Here is a 16,355-nt window from a genome sequence, read left to right as displayed (position 1 = left end):
GGTCCCACTCCAGTGACTCCCACCTTTGCCGACCTATCCGAATCTCTCGAAGAGAGGGGGGAGGAGAAGGGACGCCATTGTGAAGTGGGCCCCATCGTAAAGGAATCCTCTTTAGCTTCGGACAATTGCGTATAGCATAATATCGGATTGAATAGCAACTCACGATCCCATCACATATCATCTTCAGCTCCGGAAGATCCCAAAGAGTCAGGTGTATTAAATTTGGTAGGAAGGGGTACGTCATGTCGAGAGCAGTGCCTATTATCACCTCTATGCCCTTACAGTCTTTGACTCTTATCTCTTGGAGGAAAGGGAGGTGGGGCAACATGTCATGCGTCAGCAGCACCCCCTTCATGTTGTTGCATCCAGTTATTTCAAGAACTGTAAGAAGACAAGTGGCACCGATTGGCACTGGCCCACCTATTATTTCCTCTAATTTCTCACAATCGTATATTCCAATTGACTTGAGACTTGGAAGGCGAGTGACCAGCCACTCCCATTCCACCGCTCTCTTCATTTTAGGACACTCGGACACTTTCATACGGATTAGATTGGGCGCAGCTAACTTGATCCCCTCCAGTTCCTCTGAGCCCTCGATTATAAACGATTGTAGACGTGGAAGCCCCTGCCCCTCCTCCAAGAGATGCTTCAGTTTGGAACACCCTGCGATTTTCAGTTTTCGCAGGTGAGGGAAGTGAACAGGACCGAGCACCTCCAACTTCTCCCATTCCTTTATAGTCAGCTCCTCCAGATTCTCCAGTGAGCCTACCTCGCTCAAACTTGTCACCCCACTACCTCGTCCTACTACTTCCAGTACTTGCACATCTTTCGGAAGTAGACTACAGCCATCACCACCAATTTCTCCATCTACCCTTGCCGCAATACTGTCACCACTATGGATAATTATAGGCCTCCTTTGATTGCGCCAATCGTTGAAATCGTCTGCTCCACGACATTCAAAAAACACAATTGAAAGAAATTAGAGACTTCTTTGACTAATCATATTAATGAGAAAAGAATGTGAACAATCCGAAGAAATTAGAGACTTTCCTGGCCAATCGAACCAAATCAAATTAAACAGAAAGAAATTCAATATGTGCAAATATGCAATCGGAAGTTTGAGAAAAGTGTTCCTTTCTAAATACGAGAAAGACTAATTTACCCTGGTTTAATTTTTTGCTTAAAGTATTGTGATTAATTTCAAAATCTGATTGGACTTTGAAAGCGAAAATAGAAGTAGTGGATGAGGTAAAACAGAAAAGGCAACAAAAAGAAAAGGTAAAAAGTATTTAATATGCTATCTTAAACTCTCCCAACTCCTAAAGTAGAACTTAAGAAATGACTCGATATTTTAGCACTTTTAAAATGTCATAATCTACCAAAATGAAGAAGAAATGTAGTACTTTTAAGGTGCAACAGGGAAAAGAAAGGGTGAGGACCGTTGCCAGTAGGATGTCAAATCCGAATCGAAAAATTGAATCGAGATACGAATCGAACCGAATCGAAAATTTTATACATTTTGATTCGGTTCGTTTCTCGGTTTGGATAATGAAAAATAACCATTCTTTTTTTTGGATTCGATTTTTTCCGGTTCGGTTCGGATCAAACCGAAAGGAAAAAATAACGATTCTGTTTTTTACCCTAGCCTTCGTCTCGACTCTCTTCTTTCTCACCCCTCCCGAATCCTCAAATCCTCTCTTTCTCCGGCCTTGTTTCACTGCTCAGCCCCTCGAACTTCATTCTCAAGCCGATTGAGCTCGACCTTGACGGGATCTGTGTCATGAAGTAGGTGTCGGCGTCGAAGCTGGGCCAGACCGAGGTCCTCCTGCGGGAGCCCCTCCGGCCCTCCTTGAAGGACGCCGACACCGTGAGGGGCGGGGTGGCCTCTGCCCTGCCCTTGCTGCAGCAGGTGGTGAGCTCCGCGGGCGCTCCCCTGTCGCCGGACGCCTCTGCCATCACCGATCTGATCAATGCTCCTCGTCCACTCACGCCCGAAGATCCATCCACTAGGGTTTTGACCACAGGATGAGAGAGAGAGGAGGGAGAACTGGGAAGAAGGCGACGGCGTTGTAGAGCGAGAGAGAGGGAGTAAAGCAAAATGGTAATGAGAGAGAGAGAGAGAGAGTAGTATCTCAATCTCTAAAAAAATATATAAAAAATTTGGGTTTAGAGAGGACTGATAAGATTGGGCTGAAGTCAAAAAAATCGAAAATCAATAACCGAACCAAACCGAACTACCGAACCGAATCGGTTTTTTGGTTCGGTTCGGTTCGGTTCAATTTTTTAAGAAATCGAACCGAACCAAACCATTGACTCTCCTTTTGCCAATATTATTCTTCGAAAGTGAAGGGATTGTTTTCTTTACCTAAATTTCAATAATAATATAACTATTTTGATATACTTTCAAACTGTAATTAAAGTCATGCGCACTAGGTCTAACAGTTGGTACAAAGTTTGGAAGAAAAGGGAATTCACTGTACCGCGGGAGATGGATCCTTAAAAGGGCATGAGGGAGATGGAGAGGATGAAAGAAAAGTAAAAATTTGTAGGTGACGACTTACCAAGAAACCTGACTAAGTGTTCAAGTGAATTTCGGAAAAAGGAATAGGCCCACTCCGTTGACCTCCACGTCAGCCGATTTACTAATATACTCCGAAGAGAGGGGGGAGGATACTCCAGCGACTCCCACGTCAGCTGATCTATCCAAATACTCTGAAGATCAGGGAGCCCATTGACACCCAGGGGAAGCCTCTTCAGCTTCGGACAATTTTTAATATGAATATGTTGGAATGAAACCCGACTCACGATCCCATCACATGTGCTCTTCAGCTCCGGAAGATCCCATAAAGTCAGGCGTATTAAATTTGGTAGGAAGGGGTGCGTCATGTCGGGAACGGTGCCTATTATCACCTCTATGCCCTCGCAGTCTCCGACTCTTATGTCTTGGAGATAAGGGAGACGGAGCAACATGTCATGCGTCAGCAGCACCCCCTTGATGTTGTTGCATCCGTATAGTTCAAACTCTGCGAGAAGACAAGTGGCACCGATTGGCGTTGCTGGCCCACCACCTATTATCTCCTCTAATTTCTCACAATCTTGTATTTCAATGGACCTCAGATTTGGAAGGTGAGTGGCCAGCCGCTCCCATTCCACCACCCTCTTCATTTTAGGACACTCGCACACTTCAATGCTATAAAGAAGAGGTGCCTCCATATTAATCTCCTCTAGTTCCTCTGAGCCCTCGATTCTAAACCATTGTAGACGTGGAAGCCCCTGCCCCTCCTCCAAGAGATGCTTCAGTTTGGAACACCCACTGATATTCAGTCTCCGTAGGTGAGGGAAGTGGACGGCGCCCAGCTCCTCCAACTTCTCCCATTCCTCTATCTCCAGCTCCTCTAGATTATCAAGTGGGCCTATCTCGCACAAACTTGTCACCCCACCACACGATCCAACTTCCAGTACTTGTACATTTTTCGGAAGTAGAGCGTGGCCATCCCCACCAATTTCTCCATCTACCCTTGCCGCAATACTGTGGCAACTTTCGATGATTATATGCCTTGCGTGCATATCCATAAAGGAGTGGTCTCCTGATTCATTCAACGACAATTCGTATGGTAGGGAGCTGTTTTGCTCGAGAAACCTCACGAATGCATTGAACGTTTCAACATTTGAAACAGAGCAATAAAGTCCTTCCACCTTTGATAATATTATCTCTTCCTCTTCCTCTTCCTCTTCCTCGTCCTCTACCTCCTTTCCCGTCCTCTTTTTAATCACCAGATATTGCAAGTTCACCAGCTTCCCCAACACTCCTGGTAACGTCTTGATCCCTGTGCCCCATAGGTCAAGGTACCTCAACTTTACCAACATCTCCATCCCCTCTGGCACTTCTTCTAGCATTGCACACCCATGAAGGTCCAACTTTCTTAGGGATCCCAACTTTTGTACGCAAGGTATACGGCATAATTCATCACACCCTCGAAGTAATAGTGCTTCCAAGCTCTCCAAGAGAGAGATGGCATTCGGTAATTCTGTGAATCTAGTGTAGCTGAGATCTAGAACCTTCAGCCCCTTCATATGCCTGAAGAAAGATTTGTGGATAGCTTCCAGAAACATATTGTTATTCAACGATAGGCTCATAAGTTTAGGGCAATTTGGTGATATGCCGTCTGGGATTTCTTGTATATCGTTGCCCTGTAAAAAGACTTTCTCTAGACAATCGGTCCAGAACTCTTCCTCTGGAATTTCTTTCAATCCCATTTCGGCCTTGACCACGTGTGTTGTGCTCCTCATTATATGCAATGCCATGCCTCTTATCAACGGGTGTAGAGATATATGTTGTCCATCTTCATCACAAAGGCAACCCTTTCTTAATTTGTCTAGTATGATGTTACCCTGTTCGTACAGTTCTTGCCGGGTGCCAATTCTATCTAACAAACCCTCATCTATGAAAGACTCTATCAACTTTGTTTTACTAGATTTTTCATATACTTGGGATAAATGCAAGAAACACTGTTGCACCTGAGAATCACCCAAGTTCACGTAACTAATTTTCAGTCTCTTGAACACGTTAAGTTCCACCCTCGACTCTTCTAATTTCCACAACATGCCTTTCCATTCGTGCACTTCCTCTACTCTCCTCATGTGAGTTGCAATCTCAATGATCCCAAGTGGCAAACCCCCACACTTATCAACAATGGACTTTGCAATTTTTTTGACTTCTGAAGGAAGTTCTCTCCCAAAGCAGAGTTTCTCTCTAAATAAGCTCCAATCATCTTCATTTAATTTTGCTAGAGGTTTTATTTTGATTTCCTTTTGGCAGAGCATCTCATGACACACATTTAGCGATCGAGTTGTCAATACCAACTTAATGCCACCCTTCTCAACTGGAATTCCCACATCCTCAAAGTCGAAGTGCATCCACAGGCCATCTAAAATTAATACAGCTCTCTTTTTCTTTAAATGCCTATTCAACATGGACGCCCTCCTTTTCACGTCCTTATCCTTTGAGAGGTTGTCTAGTCCGACTGCATTGGCAATCTCGTCTTGTAGTTCACAGAAGCTAAACTCTTGAGCTACAGTGACCCAAAACACGTCATTGAAGGCAGAATTCTCAAGCATTCTATTATGGACATGCATTAAAATGGCTGTCTTGCCAACTCCTCCCATTCCATAAACACCAATGATGAAAATTTCATCCTCCATTAAATAGTCACAAATCTCTTCGATTGTCTGCTCACTTTTTTTGCCTACTAGCTTTGTTGTTACCAAAGGTGAACTTTTCCTACATCCCGCGCCATGTGTTGTCAACCCTCTTTGGAAGCTACAATAGCCTAGAATCTCTTCAATTTCTTTGCTCAAGTCGTCCACTCTTTCTACTTGTTGCGCAAAAAAAGATTTTCCTTCTCGGAATGCTTGGACCATACTCCAGTCTTTTATCCTTTTTGATTGCCTATACCATGTCTCCAACTCATCCAAGTCTGCTACTCGTCTGCTTAGTTCTTCCAGCTTTCTTTTCAGAGTTGGCATATATTCGCCAACAAGCCCAAAAACACCTGATCGACTATCCATGAGTGCATCATCTGTCCTCGCGTCTAACATCAAGGAAATACTTATAGCATTTTATACAAACATAATATTCATAAAACAAATTGAATTTATGAAAAGAAGAAACCATCAATTATGTCTAAATGAAATTAGATAAACAATATGAGTGTAAATAAAGGATCAAAGTTTCAAGGAAGGCGGGGTATTTGGGGTTGAGTACTTGCCTTGTTCCTGGGCTTGGTCTCTTAATGGGTTGATGAGAGGGTATAGTTTAGGTACGTTGGGTTTAGGTTCTACTTTGGGTTTTGGGTCTGCTGGGTTTAGTTGGTGTAGGTTTGGGTTGAGCCTTTTGGCTCTTGGGGTACCTATGGCATGGGTTGAACTGATATTTGAGCCTGTATGGGATGGGTTGAATTGATATTTAATTAGGCCTGTATGGGAAGTGGTTCTCCCTATATTTTATATTAATATACAAATATGAAAATTGAAGTATGTATTTTAGCAGAAATTACTCGTTTCAATACTTTGAACAAAATAAACTACATTACTGTAATATTGAGAGAAAATAATAAAATCTTTCAAAGAAATACTTTATAGGAAGAGTTACGAAAAATGTTAGAATTTTCAATAAGTGTTAATTTGCAACATTAAAAATTATTAAACCAATCTTTTTTTGCTGGATGAAACTCATGGTATGGAATGGGGCAAGTAATCCAAGTTGACGGCAAAATGAGTCGAGAGTGCAAGAAAATACTACTTGCAAAGAGAATCAATCTCTTGCAATTTAGACTCGTATGTCTCGACCAAAAACAAAAAAAACTCCTGTGTGTCACTCTTAAAGGCAACCCTCAAGAAAGAGCTTGTTATTACATAATTATATAGACGCTAACATATATGTACCCATTCTTTCAAAAAGTTCGAGCAGTACAATACTAGAAAAATTTAGATCAATCCCATAAGGCAAAAGTAGAAGTTAAAAATAAAAGTCACCGTAACAAGACCTTAAGTTGAATTTTCAAATTAAAATCGAAAATAAAAGAGATATACCTCGTTTCCACATGTAATGTACAAAGACTAATGCCCCAACACTGTCCTATTAAAAAGGAGCAATACTTGCTTTCAATTTGATCTTTGATTGGTGGGTGATCCATTTGGCTGTTACCCACCCGTGACGGTAATTAATAGCACTAAGAAAAACGAAACCACACAATATTGATGGCTTGGAGGCAATGGATTACAATCTTTCGCCCCATTATCGTACTTTAGTTAGTGTCCCAACAATTCCAGCCATACTTTAATTAAAAATTTGAAAACAAGTAATATTCATATAACTTAAATTTAATATGATTGAAGGTGTTTTTAGTTAAAGTCTCATATAGGTGGCATTTGAATGTGAAAACAATCAATTGAAGGATGATTTGGAGATAAGTATGAATCATTGAAAGAGCAAATAATTTATTATACGCGATCCGAAAATAGTTATATGTGTGCAAGTGTTATATCTTGTGTGGACACATATTTAACAAATGGGGAATATTTCTTAGATGGATGTGCTTGTGTCATTTGGATAGCATGGGAGTTGAACTTAGCTCCGCCATCATGCATTATAATACAAAATAAGAAGTCTTATCTTATTTCTCTAATCATATGAGAAATAACTAGCAACGGTGCAATCTTAACCCCATATTTTTCCTAAGGAAACTGGACAAATTAAAAGGGAAAAAAAGAAACATAAAATTATTAATGACCAAATATTCAAATGATTTTATACTTGTATTACGAACTGTTCCAATGTGACGAGATACGGTTCTTTTTACTGAAATTTTATGAAATATTGTCAATCTGTTAAGTTCAAGTTAACCGCATTGTATTATGTCATGTTCAATTTAGGCTCGGTTTTCTCAATAAATTTATATTGTATTCGAGTCATGTTTTTGCCAGTACGAAACACTTTGTATTCATTTTACTTTATACAACTCATTGTAATTTGATTTCTCTTTTCTATTTAGTATCAAAATCCAAATCGAGAAAGAAGTAAAAAGGGAGGCTAGCTTGGATTTTAGTGTGCAATTAAGCGATTCCGCAATTCATATAAACAAAAATTCACTAGCAAAAGGAAAAAGTATAGCGGAAGGACTAACGTTGGCCATTTTTTAACATAAAAAAGATGGAGGGATGATTTTGATTTTCGGACAAACTAGATGCGCCACCGTTAATATTATTCCTTTAATAAAATAAAAAGACAATCTTTATTCCACTCTTTCTCGCATCCGGTTGCCCACCTCTCCTAAATTGAAACTTGTGTGGTCAATATGCCACCGTTAGAAAATTTACTATAACTGCGCCGTTCACCTAGCAGGACGCTTCCACGATTTGAAAGAGAACCATGGCTTTTCAAGATTTGAATGTCACCCTTCAAAGCATTTGTCTGCCCATTTTCTAAGAACCATTAGTTATCATTGACCCGACTCTTATCAAACTCCTCTCTTCCAATTAATTCCTGTCTATTTTGGGTTTTCTATTACTAATAGAAATCTAAGCGTCCTGCCTATATCCCTATTCTTAGCTAAGGATTAGAAGACAAAGGAAGCGTCCTGCACGAGCTGTAATATATGGTGAATTTGGAGATGCACATACCTTGTGGAACCTCTGTATTGGGTTCTCCCTCTTCTGCGTTCACTGGGGCTGGCATGTTAGTCAAAGCTTCAGGTGCGAGATCTGGACGGCTGCTAGGATAACTAAAATTCCACGGCTGAATGGAAGAATCACCAGCTTGAGATTGAGGTTGTTGTGGCGAGAATGGAAATTCGCCCCACGGGATCATGTTTTGAGCCGGAAGAGACTGACTGGGCAAATTTGTCTCAAGCAATGGAAGAAAGGCTGATGAACTTGCACCTACAGTGCTTATGACATCAGACCTCGGGTCCGGCATGGCAGCAAATGAAGTCTCTCTCCGAGCATCTTCATTGTTCGCAGTCACAGGCAGATGCGGACCCTCTTCAACATTGCCCTCTGCTCCATTGCTCGGCTCTGCCGCTCCTTTACCCTTCAACGCATTTCTGGCTTCCGATCTCACTCGGCCGTTGACGTCCTTGCAGTCATTGATCCCATATCCTGCGACTCCGGCTAAGTGGGCCTTGATCCTGGTCACACTTCCGCGATACTCCTTGCTGCAGAAGTTACACTTCCACTTGTTGTTCTGCAGGAACTCCACATGATCCCGGAAGGAGTCCTTCTCTCTGGGCATTTTCTTAGAGTATCCCTCAAAAGAATGAGCAGATACGTTTCAAGGAAGACCTTAGATCTTTTTGTGGTGAAGAAAGGTGCGGGAGCCTGTAAGATATATAATGAATTTTGGACTTGGGAATAGGGTGAAAGTCTTCGTCAATCCCCAATTCTTTTAGAAAGAAGGCCCCGCTTCAGTGACCCCACCCCCATTTCTAGCCAACTTCTCTTTTCACTTTCGGATACGAAGAAAACATGTTTGGTTCAACCATGCACAGGGTAAAACCATCCAGTTTACACGCATCGAGTATGGCTTTGACAGGCAGCTTTGAAAGGTGGTTAGAGTTGGGATTCGCGACGTGGCTCAGACATGGACCTATAACATCTCTGACGAAGCGGTTGACCGACCACTCAGAAAATTATGGAAGTTATTTATGATAAAGCGCAAAAAAGTCTTCGCTCACCGGAAACATTGAATAAAAGTGATCGTCTAGTAAAAATATTTATGTTCTTTTGTTCCCAGAATCAGTTTGAGAACAGAAATCTATTTGCTAAAATTTTTATGTTCGAGGCACAAATTTACAAAAAATTATTCCCAAAATCAATTTTAGAACAGAATTAAAAAAAAAAAAAGTAGTTTGATTCAACAATTTTTCCATTTCTGATTCTTCTTCTTTCTTCTTTTGTTTGTTGTTCTTCTTCTTCTCGACCTGCCGCCGGCCACTGGCGACTGACTACAGGCCAGGGCCGGCGAGGGCGGCTCGCGGCCGCGACGGCGGCTCGCGGCCGCGACGGCGAGGCCGGCGACGTGGGCAGCGGCGAGGGCCACAACTCCCTCGTCGGCCCTGGCCTATGGCCGGTCACCGGCGCTGGCAACCGGCCATGGCCAAGAAAGGGAAGGGAAAGAAGGAAAAAAAAAGAAAAAAAAGGAAAAAAAAATAGAAAAAGAAATATTAAAAAATTCAAAATATTATTAATAAAAAGAAATTTTGTGTAGCTACCAAGCGCATTTCTATTCTTTTTCTATTCTAGAATAGAAATTTTGAGCAGTTACCAAACGCCTTCAAATGCTTATAAATTGTTCTCGGGTATGGAATAAAAAAGAATCATTTCTTAGCAGAATTAGTTTTCGGGCACAGAATCGTTGCCGTGCACACCCTAAGTCAAAGTCCGTGCCAATTTTGTGCCCAGCCCTCTAGAAAGATTCTTTCTATCTAAAGAGAAATCAACGTCTTTAATTTCAATACATAATTTTAATGATCGAAATGTGTTTGCAAATAATGGATTTAGGATTGAAATTAACGTCTTTTATTTCAACACATAAAGAGCAAAGACTTTAAAAGTGATCGTCTAAGTCAAAGTCTGCGTCAACTCTGTGCCCAGCCCTCTAGAAAGATTCTTTCTATCTAAAGATAAATTAATGTCTTTAATTTCAACACATAATTTCAATGATCAAAATGTTTTTGCACACGATGGATTTAGGATTCAAATTATGGCCATTTTTCTCCCTTACTCCTCAGTTTTATGAAACGAGGTAGTTTCATAGGATTCTACTTGTTTGCCCGTTGGGTTCTTTTTGTACCCTCTTATCTCACATCAATGACAAGGCCACTAGACATCGGCCCGTGGTTGAGCGGCATCGATCCTCTATTTTGCTCTCTAATGGACAATTAATTGGTAGCAAAAAAAATAAAATAATGATAGTAATTTACTTGTGAGAGAAGGTTCATTCGCCACCATACTTAATCTAACTAGGAGGTATTAAAGCCTGTGAATCACGGGTGACGGCTAAATTCGGGCACAATTGCGATAATTTTTCATATCGAGACAGATATTTTAATTTTCAGGATGATAAAATATTAAAATGGATAATTATTGTGGCAAAATGCTTTTGAAATGACCTAAAAAAAGTCGCCTGTTTCACAATGCATACCTATTAGAACAAACAAGCTGTGAATTAGTCATGTCCACAGATTGAGGAAATGGTTTTGAGATGTATCAGAGTAGCTTGCACGGCCATGGGTTGAGGAAATGTACCCGTCTCTAGCCAGTAGCTATTCTCTTATTCATGTACTGATCTCAAGAGAAGGATTTCTACAATCACTAAGGCTGGCGACTGGCAGAGGGAAATAAGGAAAAAAGAAAAAAGAAAAAGGAAACGTAAAAAAAGGGAAAGCAAAAAAGAAAAAAGGAAAAAAAATTCAGAAAATTTTAAAAAGAATTATCAAAATTGTCAACTTTAGTGTCGGCCATATCACGTAGGATAACCGGCACTACTTAAATCGCCACGTCAGTATTTTCAGGCCAAAATTAGTCGGGAGGACTAAATTGACAAATCATAAAAAGATTAGGACTAAATTAGCAAATCGTTAAAAGATTTAGGATTAAATTAACCAAAATTAAAAGATTTAGAGCTGAATTTGCACAAATATAATAGGTTTATGACTTTTTTTTTTGTTAATTTCCCCTACAAGTTCCTTCACACTAGCAACCAAAATATCACAGCTACTCAAAGAAAATAGTATCCCATATTGATATTATCGGGGATAATCCCATATGATTGTTGGCGCAATCACTAGAAGTAGTATATATTGGAGGATTAGGAACATGATGATCTCGAAGAAACGAACTCAACCATACTCATCTTCTTCTGTTATCTAAATTTTCCATTCTTTATGAGGTGATATTCATTGTTCGTGGTTTATGGCTGAACGTATTTACTTTAAATCCGCTCCACTTGTTATTATATGAAAATATCATTTGAGACTTCATTTCGTTCATCGTTAGTGAAATATGCATTTTTCTCCCTTAATTTGAAGGGAAATTTGGGGCCCTAAGGGGAGCGGGGGCCACCACTAGCCCCAGGGGCCTGCACCTCCCTAGGTCTGTCAATGCCCCTAGATATTTTTGCCGACCGTATTTATTAAGCAGGTGGAAACCGATGTGCTTGGAAAAGTAGGTATAATAATATGACGGTGAATTCCAAAAAAATCTCCAATTTTATGTCAAGTCTCAAATCTACTCCGAACTTCTCAAACTTTATCGTAAAAAAATCATCAAAATTCAATTAATTTTCAAAAATATATCACATTGATCTAATTCTAACTTGATATGGTACTTTCACGTCGATAACAAATCCATATCAGCAAAGTAATGGAACGATAGGTATAGACCAACATTATATTTTCACTTCGATAATAAATCCAACCCAATAAAAATTGTTAAAATTCTCTAAAATAAAACCGTTATAGGATATGAAAGTTAGGAACAATAATAAATTCATTTCAAATTTTTTTTTTGTAATTTAAAGAAAAATTCTATTTTTAGGTTCAGTTTAAATTTTTTCCGAAGTTTTCTTTATCTAAAAAAGTCTCATTATTTTATCAATGTGAATTTATTATGGACATGGAAGTGCCACGAATAAAGGCACCTTCTGATAAAGAACGCAAGGAGCAGGAAAATGGGGAGACGTTGATGGTGGTCCGCTGAGTTGCGTGTGGAATAAATATATGGTTCCTGGTGAGAACATAATAAAGATTCACAAGGGCACAAGTCAAAGTTGGCGGCGGCAACTTTATGCACAGCCCTATCTAAAGATAAATTAACATCTTTAAATTACTTTTCTTTATAGAAAAAGGACATTGCAATACACAGTTTTTTTCAATGGTTCAAATATGTTTTCACAATGGACTTAGGATCAAATGGACCATTTTCCTCCCTTCCTCCTCAGTTTTATGAAACTAGGTATCTGGTTTGGGGGGTTACTTTCGTCCCTCCACAAACCACAAGTATTTATTCATAGTCAATGATCGAGTTGGCAAGCACTTAGCCAGTGGTCAGTGCATGGCACGCAGTTTTCTCTAAAATCTGCTTAGAAACTAAGAACAACATTTCATGAATATGAATAACAAAAGTATATAAGCAAGACTAGGATAGAAGCTTCACAAAGGAAATGTCCAATTTTGGAGTCCAAGCGAAAAGTTACATAGGAAAAACACTAACGAAATAAAAGCTCTAATTTTTAATGTGACACATCCAACTTTAGACCTCAAGACTGACAAGACAGAATGTTTTGTAATTATGCCTATTCCAAATTTCTGATTATCATTTAAGCGAACCGGATCAAGCTTAGTTAAATGGGGTTAACCCGATCCTACCAGTGAATTGCAAGAGTAGTGTTAGAAATACTAAGATTCGTCTAGTGAATTAATTTACTTAGTGATGTGATAATCCATAAATAATTATTTTTGTTAGCAAAATCTTTTGATCACTCAATAGAAAATCTATCATTCGACTTAGCAAACAAATTCGGTCAACAAGTGTTAGTATGCCTAGATTATCATAATTCTTTCGATGATATTTCTAACTATTCAAAAAATTTCAATTAGGATTCAAGCACAAGGGTAAAAAAAGATTCTTCATATGCGGTTGACCCGAAGCAACCCGGAAATTCCAAATTGGATTGGCCCAATTTTTTTGCGTGTTTGGGTAAAATGTCCACCAATACCTTATTTTTCCACAACGGATTTTAAGATATGCCTTTTGGCAAAAATGTGAATCCCGGACCTGATAACCCGCCTGTCGTCTCATCCTTCCTCGCTATATTAAGCAAAAGCACATCTGTAAATCTTATGATTTCTTATGCATGTCTTTAGAAAGTTGGGTAATATTCTATAAAAACGTGTGAGATTTTGATTGTTTTTCTTTATAGACGGCAATTCCTCACTGTCACTGCGTGCTCTCTCTCTTTATCGGAAGCCCACAATCGTGCACTGCGAATGGCGAATTTCTCTCGACTTTTTTCACAAAGAGAGAGAGAGAGAGAGAGAGAGAGAGAGAGAGAGAGTTAGGGCGTAGGAGAAGGAATCGGCATCATTTCCTTTTCATTTCCACCCTTTTTTTTGTTAATGGGAATTCGCGAACTTGTGTGGGATTCGACTGATGCTTTTGTGTGATTTCGGTGATCATTTGCCCTCGCGTCGATGGAAGCAAGCACTTGGAGCCGCCACGTCAGCAAGACGGCATCATTTTCGTGTCACTCGCCGGGAGAATGTTGCCACGTCGGACCGAGTGCGCGTTGATGGGACTGCCCACTCGCGACTTTGTATACTTCCTTATTCAAGTGAGGTCACTAATAGCCGATACAATACGATTTTCATCCTTTAATCCTTTTTAATTTCAAAATTTTTTTCTTTTAATGTAAAGCAACTCTTAAAGCGGCCTCCAATGTCCCATTACCATGAAAAAAAAGTTTTTTGTCAAAAATTTATGATGACTTTTAGAATGATGCTTTTTATACAATTCTTAAAGCTTAAGCAAATTTGAATTCTAGAAGCTTAAATAATCGAAAGGAAAAGTCAAAAGTCGAGCACGTAGCACAATCCTCTTTCCTCTTTGCGGGTGGCGCGCGCTCCCTCTCTCTCTCTCTCTCTCTCTCTCTCTCTCTCTAGCTTGCTTTACTTTCTGTTTCCGTATTTTCTTCAGCTTGACTGAGCTCATTAAACAATCAAATCTTGAGCAACAAGAGAATGTGAAAGCTCAGGCATAGTCAATGCCTTAACCACCAATTAAACTTGCCACCTAATATAAACAAGAAGTTATCATTGATGACCAGATCATTCCCCTATTGAAAAGAGTATTCACCATCTTTGCTAGGTGATGAATAATGCAAACCAATACTTGGAAGTAACTTCTGATTTGTATGACAATCCATAATTTGCATATTTATATATGGGTTTACTTGGTTTTTTGCTAGGCAATCCACATGAAACTTGCTAGATAAGAAAAAAGCCAATGACTTGCTCAGAGTCCCAGATTTACTCACTTACAGTACTCAAATTTTCATATTTTTCTGAGCTTACACAGTCCTGATATTAAGCAGCGTCCATAGCCTTAGAAACAAGCTTAGAAGCTGAGAGAGAGAGAGAGAGAGAGAGAGAGAGAGAGAGAGAGAGAGAGAGAGAGAGAGAGAGAGAGAGAGAGTAACATTCACTATTCCTAAGACCTGATACATCAAATTGGATGACAGAGCAACAAGAGATCTAGGTGCAACTCTTCTGGAGATGCCCTTGAAAGTCCGCATTAACTTCCCCTTGTAGGTCACTATAAGCTGTTGACCATGAAAAAGACATCTTGCTTCATATCTACGCGCTTGATGCCGTCACAAGGTATAGCGGTGTTGAAAACCGCAGATTGAAATGGCAACCTAAACCTGTAAACTGGAAATCCGATGAGAACCGAAGATTGGACTGGATATCATGAAAAAGATTGGATTGACATCTCAACCACAGCAAAGAAGAGGCTAGCCACGACATAACCAAGGCCCCAACAAACCTGCAATGCAACAAGCAGATTTTAAGATACGCTTTTTGGCAGAAATGAATCCCGGGCCCGACAACCCGCCGGGTGTCTCATCCTCACTATATTAAGCAAAAGCACATCTGTAAATTCTGGGATTTCTTATGTATGTCTTAGAAAATTGGGTAATATTCTACAAAAATGTGTGGGATTTTGATCGTTTTTCTTTATAGACGGGTTAACCACTAAAAAGATCCTGACTTCTGGGTTCTGGCCATCAAATTAGTCCGATTGGGCCACACAATCAAAATCCCACACATTTTTGTAGAAACAAAACATGCGCGTAAGAAAACTAAACTTTTCATGACGTCCTCTTTGAGTATGTTTGGTCGAAAGGCGGTGATCAACTTCCGACGTTTTCTTCTAATTGTGTTTCATCACATGTTGGCTGTCTAGAGTAGCGTCTTGTATGAATCAGCGGCTGGCGCATTAGCATTGCATTGTATTACAGTGATTCATGAGCGTTCTTTCCATATGGGAAGGAAGTAGGAAATTTGATGCGTTTAAAGTCAATGGTTTAGAATAATTTGTAATTAACTTGTCCATCAAATGAAATTTTTCGCAAACCATCCGACCATGCCATGCTGTGTTTCTGATTTTGGCAATCCATACTCTTTTAAGTGTATTTCCATAAGTTCGTGTATTTGGATCTCAGACACATTCTTTTAATTGGAGCTTGTATGGTCCTTTTAAGGGGCTGAACCTTCAGTCACAATCCCATTGCAATCACGTACTTTCTGTCATAAGTCTTATAGAAAGTATCAATAAAACTGAAAAATTTTCAATCACTTTTATATCATAATTCGATGTATGCCAACTCTCCCAGGAACGGTGCCACAGAGGGATTATAGCACACACGCTCTATTCTTTCTTTTTCACTTAGAATTCGGCAATTTGTAACTTCGGTTTATTAGTACCACTTTCATAATCCTAGAAATGTGGTAGGAAGTTAACAACGTTTTAATCGGTCATGTTGGCCCAGATAAATGGTCATCCTAAAATGTTCTACTGAATCCGATCTGAACTCAGTCCATACTGGCCCAGTAACCAGGAATTCAAGCTCCAACCTGATTAACGGAGCAGCTTAGAAGCACCAACAATTAGAGAGCATCGGCATAACTCGTCCGACGCTAATTTCCTAAAAGAATCTTCCATCCGAGGTCAACAATTGCGTGCAATAGCTCAGCGCGGTCCGCTTTCGAAATGCTTCCTGTAGCTGCGACGAATCT

The 16,355-nt window shown here is 39.9% G+C and overlaps 1 protein-coding gene across 2 annotated transcripts in view; it reads right to left on the bottom strand.

Annotated features, from left to right (window-relative positions):
• The window catches only part of LOC115687689 (probable disease resistance protein At1g61300), a 154,703-nt gene that overhangs the window by 86,230 nt on the left and 52,118 nt on the right, over positions 1–16,355 (bottom strand). For both annotated transcript variants that reach the window (XM_056316893.1, XM_056316892.1), the window contains exon 3: positions 8,182–8,439. In XM_056316893.1, the coding sequence (XP_056172868.1) occupies positions 8,182–8,439 (258 nt within the window). The remainder of the gene's footprint in view (positions 1–8,181; positions 8,440–16,355) is intronic.

Source organism: Syzygium oleosum, unplaced genomic scaffold (genome assembly GCF_021117445.2).
Source record: "Syzygium oleosum isolate NSW1041296 unplaced genomic scaffold, Sole_v2.1 Sole_v2.13, whole genome shotgun sequence".
NCBI classification, from domain to species: Eukaryota; Viridiplantae; Streptophyta; class Magnoliopsida; order Myrtales; family Myrtaceae; genus Syzygium; species Syzygium oleosum.
This window is presented reverse-complemented; position numbering and strand designations above follow the sequence as displayed.